This window comes from Engraulis encrasicolus, chromosome 13 (genome assembly GCF_034702125.1).
Source record: "Engraulis encrasicolus isolate BLACKSEA-1 chromosome 13, IST_EnEncr_1.0, whole genome shotgun sequence".
Lineage (NCBI taxonomy): Eukaryota > Metazoa > Chordata > Actinopteri > Clupeiformes > Engraulidae > Engraulis > Engraulis encrasicolus.
The window spans coordinates 27,838,211-27,848,210 of NC_085869.1; the positions used below are offsets into that span (position 1 = coordinate 27,838,211).

The 10,000-nt window shown below is 45.9% G+C and overlaps 1 protein-coding gene across 2 annotated transcripts in view; it reads left to right on the forward strand.

The window, feature by feature from the left end:
- Positions 1-10,000, forward strand: part of LOC134460953 (uncharacterized) — a 22,727-nt gene that overhangs the window by 6,851 nt on the left and 5,876 nt on the right. For both annotated transcript variants that reach the window (XM_063213602.1, XM_063213601.1), the window contains exons 5-12: positions 1,523-1,835; positions 2,984-3,450; positions 6,511-6,594; positions 6,845-6,878; positions 6,992-7,243; positions 7,764-8,080; positions 8,335-8,450; positions 9,952-10,000. The exon at positions 9,952-10,000 is cut by the window's right edge and continues 68 nt beyond it. In XM_063213602.1, the coding sequence (XP_063069672.1) occupies positions 1,523-1,835; positions 2,984-3,450; positions 6,511-6,594; positions 6,845-6,878; positions 6,992-7,243; positions 7,764-8,080; positions 8,335-8,450; positions 9,952-10,000 (1,632 nt within the window). The remainder of the gene's footprint in view (positions 1-1,522; positions 1,836-2,983; positions 3,451-6,510; positions 6,595-6,844; positions 6,879-6,991; positions 7,244-7,763; positions 8,081-8,334; positions 8,451-9,951) is intronic.

A 10,000-nucleotide genomic window follows, 5' to 3' on the forward strand; every position in this document is an offset into this window, starting at 1 on the left:
TATATATATTTTTTTGCATTTTGTGTGTGAAAAAAATGCATGAAAGAAAGAAAAAATAAATGATTTACCTTCAACCATAGTCAAAAACCATGCTAAAAATATATATGATCAATTGTGGGTTGCATGGTCACCCAAACAAACATGGAAGCTTGTCTGCAGCCGTGCTGTAATGGTTAGGGAGTTGGGCTGGAGATCACAGAGTTGCAGGTTTGAATCCCACCCTTAAACCCACCTCTTCCTACATCTCCATCCATGACTGAAGTGCCCTTGAGCAAGGCACCTAACCCCATATTGCTCAAAGGACTGTCACCAATATATGCGTTGGATAAAAGATAAAAGTAATTTAATGAATAATTATAAACCGTGGTAAAACCATGGTTAGTTCTCAGAGTAAAACCATGGTTCAATTTATAGTTAAACCTAGTAAAACCAAAAACCAATGCCGAACCATGCTCAAAAAACTGAAATCATAGTATACCATGGTCGATTTTCGGGACATGACTGACGAAGGGGGACATGCAAAGCAGTGTGGAGAGGTAATGAATTTATGACCAAAGGTAATTGTCAATATTGCACATAGAATACAAGGTGACTTGTTAATGACTTGGAAAAAATAAGACTTGGACTTGGACTTGACTTGGCTTTGGCACGACTTGGACTTGACTTGACTTGACTTGGCTTTGGCACGACTTGGACTTGGACTTGACTTGGTCAAATGTGTCGTAACTTGTGACTTGACTCGGACTTGATTGGAAGGACTTGAGACTTACTTGCGACTTGCACATTAGTGACTTGGTCCCATCTCTGCTTATTATCGCTAGCAAAAACTTTGTTTTTCTTTCTGTTTTTCTGCTTACTCTGTTCCCTTCACTGACTGAGCTCTTTCCAGTGAATTATGTGACATCTGTACTTGGAGGAGGATAAGCTTACATCTTCAAAGTTGCCTCAGATTAGAAGCATAGAGGAGTTACTCTGTCCACTGACCTTTGTGACCTCCCTCCCTTTTTGTGCTCCTCAAAAAATGGCCGTAGTGGAAAGTAGAGACAGAGAAACCAAAGACACCAAGCGAGGAATTCTTTCTAGGCTCCTCAAACTCGGGGGCGTCAGCTGACCTAATGCTATACAGAAACCCTTTTTGCAGTTATTTATTTTAAAAAAGCTTATAAATAAACTATATTATTGCAAGTTGTGCCTGTGCGCTATTTTGTGCACATTCTGTAGATTACTCCGTATGCTAAACTCGAGCTAAATTCCAAGGTAGCAAGGTTGGGTTTTTTTGGGGGGGAAACTCATACCAGGGCACAGAGGCACATGCCCCTGTTAAATAGGTCTGGTGACGCCCCTGCTCAAACTCTCCTTTCACGAAAGTCTATTGTAAATATGTTGCTCTTCCTATCTGTCTACATGTCTCTCTGTCTCTCTGTCTCTGTCTCTGTCTCTCTCTCTCTCTCTCTCTCTCTCTCTCTCTCTCTCTCTCTCTCTCTCTCTCTCTCTCTCCTCCTGTCCCTCTCTCTCTCCCCAGGCTGTGATGCGGAAGAGGCAGACCAGAGTGAACGGCGGAGAGGAGAGGAATGGCGTGATGAGGAGGCGGAGAGCCAGCGCGATGGAGGGAGGGGAGTGGAGCTGTAGTAGCGTGGAGAGGACGGATGGAGGGACGAGGATGGAGGAGAGTGTAAGGAGGACGAGTGTTCTGCGTCTCTCGGGAGACCTGGCCGAGAAGCAGGAGCCAATCAAGCGCCTCCGTCTAGCCAGCCCGGCTCACGACCGGCCAATGGCGGCAGCAGAGGGACGGGACTTGGTGCGGACCTCCTCTCGAACCAGCCAATCGGAGCCCAGTACGCATCATGCCACTTTCTTACTCTCTTTATTTCTTTTTTTGAATTTGTAATTTGTATTTTTTTGTGTGTTCATTTATTGATTTATTTTTATTTCTCTTTTATTTTACTTGGGTCTTGCCTCTTTCCAAGTGAGCCGTAGCAGAGAAATCCATTGTTCATTGACGGGACAGTTGAGCATGACAGGAATAGAGGGGGGAAGTGAGGTGCAGGGCTGGGAAATTACCCAGGCCACATGCATTCGAACCCGGCTCCCCATGGCCTTACAAGCCCACTAGGCACACTGCAACACATTACCCAAGCCCCCCACCCCGCTCTGGTCTCAGTCGTACATAGCGCACCTTTAAGACTATCTAACTATTCTCAGAGGACTGAGAGGCTGTTCCAATCTTCGTACTTTCCGCCCTTCCCGCACTGTGTTTGGGTATGCAGGGCGGTTCCATTTCTAATCGCGGCGGTGAAGTGTACTGTAAACTACCCTGATAACGCCCTCAAACCGGCCATTTTTTGAAGTGTGCAGTTATGTACACTTTTCGCACTCAACGGCCGCCATGTTTGTTACGTAGTTTCCTCTCTGGTTGAGTGTCAGATTGGTCAAACTGCTGAATCTCTGTGATGACAGCATATCTTTGATTCAAAAGACAATAGCCATGTGTATAAGAGAAAGGGGTAACTTTTAAAAATTGTCAACATAAGGAACAGTGTCTTCCGTGATGAATTGTATATTGGCGGTTGGTAAACTCTGATGACACGCGACAACCGTCATTTCCGTGAAGTGTATCAGACAGAACGTGAATTGGACCTGCACTTCACCCTCAAATTTAGCCGTTAAGTTGAGGGTGGAAAGTGCACTGTATCACAGTAAACAGTGCAGAGTGTGGAGAATGGAACACGCTACCTGTTCCCGTTTTTGAAATATCCCTCACTGTGATGACAGCCAGCAAGGCTGGAAGTACTGGAGAAATGGAGTAAAGCTCAATTGAACTCATTTGAAATGAGCTTATTTCCAGGAATGGTACAGTTTGGCTTTAAATGATTCACTCGGGGACATCCTGAATAATATCATCTAACTTGTGTGTGTCCGTGTATGTGTGCTTCTGTGTGCGTTTGTGTGTGTGTGTGTGCGCTTGTGTGTGTGTCTCGCCCAGTTGTGTTGTCGAGTGAGGAGGAGGAGGAGGAGTGTGATGATGAAGACGATGGTGGTGATGAAGATGGAGAGGCGAGTGCTGCTGCTGTGAACGGAGCTGAGGATGCTGATGCTGATACTGGTACCCATGGCAACGAGGCTGATGAAGATGACCATGATGCTGCTGCTGTTGGTGTCCACGGCGACGACGACGACGATGGTGATGAAGAGGATGCTGATGAAGATTATACTGATGAAGATGATGCTGATGCCCATGGCCATGATGGTGATGAAGATGAAGACACTGCTGCTGTTGCCGATAGCGATGGAGTGGATGCTGAAGAAGGTGGTCATGGCGATGGTGAAGATGATGCTGATGGTGATGAAGAGGCCACAGCTGAGGTTGATGGTGGTGTGGGTGAGGAAGAGGAGGAGACCCACACACAGCACCAAAGCCCACACACACACATCATGGACATGCTGCCGCAGGTAACACATCCACATGCGCACACACACACACACACACACACACACACACACACACACACACACACACACACACACACACACACACACACACACACACACACACACACACACACACATCATGGACATGCTGCCACAGGTAACACATCCACATGCGCGCACGCACACACACACACACACACACACACTCACACACACACCATGGACATGCTGCCACAGGTAACACACACATACGCATGCACACACACACACACACACACACACACACACACACGCATCATAAACATACTGCCTCAGGTGAAACATCCGCACACACACACACACACACACCATGGACATGCTGCCACAGATAACACATCCACATGCGCACACACACACACACACACACACACACACACACACACACACACACACACACACACACACACACACACACACACACACACACACACACACACACACACACACACACACACATACCATGGACATGCTGCCACAGATAACACATCCACATGCGCACACACCAATGGCGTATTTGCCATTGAGGAAAGGGAGGACGATCCTCCCTCAAGATAATAAAGCCATATCTTCCAGTATAAATTACAGAAAACAAAACATATTTATTATATCTTTGTTATATAATTGTTAGTATTTTATAGCTATTTAGCGATAAAAACATATACTTTAGCGCTTCTAATTCACATAATAGACCTTGGAGGACCGTCCTCCGTTCCGTCCTCGTTGACTTCCATTATAAATGGTGAAATTTCGGCCGTAGCACGGGCTTTACTTTTTAACATTGAAGTGAATGGAGCTTAGGGAGGACTTTCCTCCCTTTAGGCGGGTCTAGAGCCATGGAAGTAATTTGCCTATCAGCGAAGCTGAATTTATCAAAAGCCAATCAGAATATGACGAGTTGGGTTGACACATGGACTCGGTCGTCATGACAACGATATACAAATATGAGAAGAGTGCGGCAGCAGCCAGATAGTGGGAAGTTTGGAGTAATTGGCGAATGTTTTATGAACCCTTAATAAATACAAAGGAAAGATCGACTGTTTTCATGTTGTGAATCGCGCAATATCACTCCCTGGATTTAGATTGAAAACCGAATGGAAAGGTCAGTGTGTTTATATCAGTCACTCACGCCACTCGATCACTACACAATGCAAGCGACGCGCGGATGCAAACGCTTTCATGATTCAAATGGTCGGACCATCACCAACGTTTTTAAAAGGTAGTCTTGTTTCAGCATGTCCTACGTGCACAAATAATAGTCTCAATGCTTGTCTTTGCGTTTCTCATTCGTGCTTTTCCCCCAAAAGAGGGTTATTTACAAATGGGAATAAGAATGCTTTTGGCTGCACATGAATGCACTGACCCTAGACTGGCGTTCTTTTCTCCCTCCTCAAGACGAGAAACATCACAGCACGTAGCTCTTAATAACAAGTCTCTGGCTAAACTTCTAACATGTAGCCTACATCATGTTATGTGGTTTCATTTGGGTGGAATTAGGAACACTAGGCATGGATTTGCAAAGTAATCTGTACAACGTATTTTTTGTGAAATAGCCAGACGCACGCTGTTCCATACGCTTGCCAGCTCCTCCTTCCACAGCAGTCGCTCTCGCAGGTAGGCCTACCGTCAAAAGCAAAACGGATAGGCGACCACAACCATAGGTCACGTACCACGTTACGGATTATAAATAAGATGTTAAAAAATAAGATAATGGAGGGGGTTTAAAATGTTTAAAAATCTGTAAGAATATGTTTGAAGGAGTTGAGTTTAAAAACCCTTAGGCCTAGGCTATACAAGTCACTCAATGTCCTAGGCATTCCTATAGGGTCTTCAGAATTGTCAATTTTTGCCTATGGTTAAAAAAACAAAAAAACACAACTGACAGGGTGAAATGCCATGCTGCCTTTGGTCAAAGTTAGATATGCTCCCTATGAAACTTTCTACTTTCTATAATATTTTCCTTCACTCTTCTCTTTCTTTCCCCTCAAACACTTTGGGCAGTTATGTATGATAATATATTATACAAAGTTTGTTGCAATTATTTTATAGATGTCATAAGTCAGCTTTCCAGACAACACAATGCCATATCAGTTAAGTTACCTAGTAGGCCTACAACCTAATACTAAGCATCTGCCATTACTAACCCCATTTACTCGCATCTATCCGACTGACCACCTCCTTGTCCTCCCTAATTTTTATGACCAAAAGACGCCACTGGCACACACACACACACACACACACACACACACACACACACACACACACACACACACACACACACACACACACACACACACACCATGGACATGCTGCCACAGATAACACATCCACATGCGCACGCACACACACACACACACACACACACACACACACACACACACACACACACACACACACACACACACACACACACACACACACACACACACCATGGACATGCTGCCACAGGTCACACACACACACACACACACACACACACACACACACACACACACACACACACACACACACACACACACACACACGCACGCATCATGAACATTAGGGGTGGTACTGTTCACAAAATTCACGGTTCGGTTCATATCACGGTGTCAAGGTCACGGTTTTCGGTTCTCTACGGTTCTTTTTTTTTAGTTCATGATAAATGGTGCACTGGCTAATAGAATCTGACTTATCACTAAATATCCTACATATGGTTTGTATAGGCTTATAATGTGAAAATGTGAAAGTGTCATCCTCTGATTTGGTCTTATACGCTAATGTTTTAATCAGAGAGACTGGATAAGATACTCATAGAATCTCTGTTTTACATATTTTTCTGGGCTGTACATGAATTGCGGTTTGCGATGGATTGCACGGTTCGGTTCGGTATGTGTGTGAATTGTACGGTTTCGGTTTTCGGTGCGGTTTGTGCCATCCCTAATGAACATGCTGCCTCATGTAAAACATCCGCATACACACATACACAGCATGGACAGGCTCCCACAGTTAACACACACACGCACACACACACTCTGATCTGGATTGTGTGTGTGTGTTTTGCAGGACTCTCACCTGCCCTCCATTGAGCTGCCATTCTACACGCTGCACGTAGGAGGACTCACCGCCCAATCCAGCGGAAAACTGGAGGTAGGTAGTGTGTGCGCCTGCATGTGCATGTGTGTAAGTGTGTGATATACACCCTGCATGTCGTAGGACTACTCAGCGAGGTGTGTGTGTGTGTGTGTGTGTGTGTGTGTGTGTGTGTGTGTGTGTGTGTGTGTGTGTGTGTGTGTGTGTGTGTGTGTGTGTGTGTGTGTGTGTGTGTGTGTGTGTGTGTGTGTGTGTGTGTGGCATGTATCCTCCTTCTAATACTTTGCATTTCATTTTTCCACTCCAGATCTCGGATGACCTTATCAGCATCCCTCTGCAAGGTAGGTGTGTGTGTGTGTGTGTGTGTGTGTGTTTACGTGCATTTCTTTGTGAAATGATGTTGATGATGACCATGATGATGGTGGTGATGCTTCCTCTTCCTCTCATCTCCCAGACTCCATGGGCAAGAAGTGCTCGTTTGCCATGGCGACGCCTAAGCTGCGTGCTTACAGCCTATTGGATGCCGCTGAGCTGCAGGAGCTCGGTGCCGGCGGATTGGCTGAGCAGCAGGAGCTCGAGCCCAGCGGATTGGCTGAGCCGCAGGCCGAAAGCCCGCCCACCTCTGTGCTCCTCCTATGGTTGTGCGAGGCACAGGCCCAGCAATTGCACGAGGACCTGTCAATCTTCCAACCTGAGAGTCCCCCAGGTGAGGCCCCTCCTACTTCAGAACTTGCAGACAGTAGGTTGCCAATTCAATTTCATTGAAACCAGGTTTGCTAATTTGCTAACCCGTGTTCAATAATCTGGGGCCTGTACTACGAAGCTGGTTTTCTGACTTATCGGGGTAACTTCGAGAGTAATTTGGTCACGTTCACGTTAAACTTCCCGATTAACCCATACTACGAAAGGTGGATATGTTTGACGCGAGGTATGGTACATCTCAAACCTGCCCTTTGCAGCTTATGTTCTTAGTTAAACTGGGGTTGAACGACTCTCTGGCTGATTTCTCGAAACACTTTGATCCAGCGAGTGAGGATCATTCCGCCACGTGAAGGCGCACAACACATTTCAAAATTCTTCTGCCCCTTCTCTCTCCTTGATGTGTGTGTGTGTGTGTGTGTGTGTGTGTGTGTGTGTGTGTGTGTGTGTGTGTGTGTGTGTGTGTGTGTGTGTGTGTGTGTGTGTGTGTGTGTGTGTGTGTGTGTGTGTGTGTGTGTGTGTGTTAGTGGACGCAAGTGCGGGTGTGAGCGTGTGTGTGTGCGTGGTGCTGCAGGAGTGTGTGTTGCGTGTGGAGCAGGCTCTGCTGGCCTCGGTCATGGACATCGTGGGACTGCGGCACCACAACGCGCAGCTGCTGTCGCCCCTCCCACCGGCCCGCGCCCTCCAGGCCCTGCACGCCGCCCGAGACACGCACACACTCCGCCTGCTGCGCCTCCAGCACACGCTCCCCGACACACACACGGACACGGACGCCAAGACGCTCACACACACGCACGCCAAAACGCCGCCGCCCTCCAGCCCTGCTGCTCCTGCCACACAGGAGGTGAGTGTGTGTGTGTGTGTGTGTGTGTGTGTGTGTGTGTTCATGCATTTCTGTATGTTTTCAATGTTTAGAATGTAGAACCTTGTCAACATATGTAACCATCAAATAAAAATAACTCTGCATACTCAGTTTGTGTGTTTGTGTGTGTGTGTGTGTGTGTGTGTGTGTGTGTGTGTGTGTGTGTGTGTGTGTGTGTGTGTGTGTGTGTGTGTGTGTGTGTGTTTGTTAATGTCTGTTTTAATGTGTGTTTATAGGAGCCAGAGTCCATCTACAGTGTTGAACACAGTCTTCATGAAGGACGCTACTCTGTCCGGCAGGCCAAACCCGCTCCAGAGTGGCTCCCCTACAAACACCACGGACCAGCACGCAGGTAGGCGCGCGTGCGTGCGTTTGTGCGTTTGTGCGTGTGTGTGAGTGTGTTTGTGTGTCTGTAAGGCCAAACCCACTCCAACTTCCCTGCAAACACCATGGACACAGCTTATTTTGCTTTATTGACAACGGGCTTATCGGGAACTTGAAGTGCACAATATTGTGCATCTTACAAGACATCTCATCATGTTAGAGATTTAACATGTTGAGAAATTTAATTTCATCTCTCATGGTAGAATTAAATACATTGTTAATAGCAAATATGTGCAAAACATGAACTATTTAACCGGCACAATAATTGCTGAACGAATGTTGTAGTGTATTTAACAACATCTGCAACAGAAATAACTTCTGCTGCTTCTTGTATGTACCTTTGTATTAGCGACAGTAGGGCATGTGCATTCCATGTAGTGCAAAATGAAGGTTCTAGATTTTAAATGCAACTTATTTCATGTCTTTATGTGCTTCGGAGGCTGAGATATTTATGTTTTAATAGGGAGAGGGCACCTTTTCCCAAAAAGGGCTTAGGCTAAAATGGATTAATAGCTCCCTGCCCAGGGACCACAGATGTGAATTTGTCTTGTAGCTGACTCTGGTACTAGAACGGTCGTGTACATGGCTACTGTCAAATAAGAGCATAAACTAAACTAGAAATGCACTCAGAGCAAACCTCCACCAAGGAAGCTGTTTGATTGAACAGTTGACTATGTTACACCCTATTTTTATTTTTTGAAGTATTTCTGCCTTCTTTTTGTTGCTTTAGAAACTGGAACGTCTCTGGCTGTTCTGCAATTCAATTTGCGGCCACTAGAGGCGTCTAGATTTCTAGGCTAGCAATGGTGAAGAATCTTTTTCAAAATCCTGGTTCCAGATCACCACCAAAATGTAATCACTTTTTCCTTTTGTCATTTCCAATATCTCCACAAAGTTTCATCGAAGTCCGTTCATAACTTTTTGAGTTATCCTGCTGACAAACAGACAGACAAACAGACAGACAGACAGACAAACCAGCGTGACTGATAACATAACATCCTTGGCGGAGGTAATTGAACTATCAGCCACTTACTTGAACACATCTGTAGCAAACAATAGCCTAGTAGTTCAGAAGTTTTTTTATCCCCATGCCGTGTTCGTACCTATGACTCACTCTGCTTGTGCTGTATGTCAACCAGTAGGCTACCACAGAAATTTAGTTCAGTCAGAAGCCGCTGCTGTTCTGGGTTTCACGGTAATGCTTCATTTAGTTAATTTAGGTCCAAAGCACCGTAAAGATCATGGTAGCAGCGGCTTTGAAAATACACAAGTTGTAGATACCTTGGCACCGCCAAGGTGTGTGTGTGTGTCCCTGTATTTAAACCGCCATTAAAGTGATGTATGTTTGTGTGAGTGCAAGCATGTCCCTTTATTCAAACTACATGTGTATGGGGGCGCATATTGTATATTGGAGCTGCCATTAAAGTGGTGTGTGTGCGTGTGTGTGTATCTTCTGCCCCCCCCTCCAGGTTAATCCAGTTCCCCCCTCCCCCCTGCAAAGGTGCCCTCACCGTGACA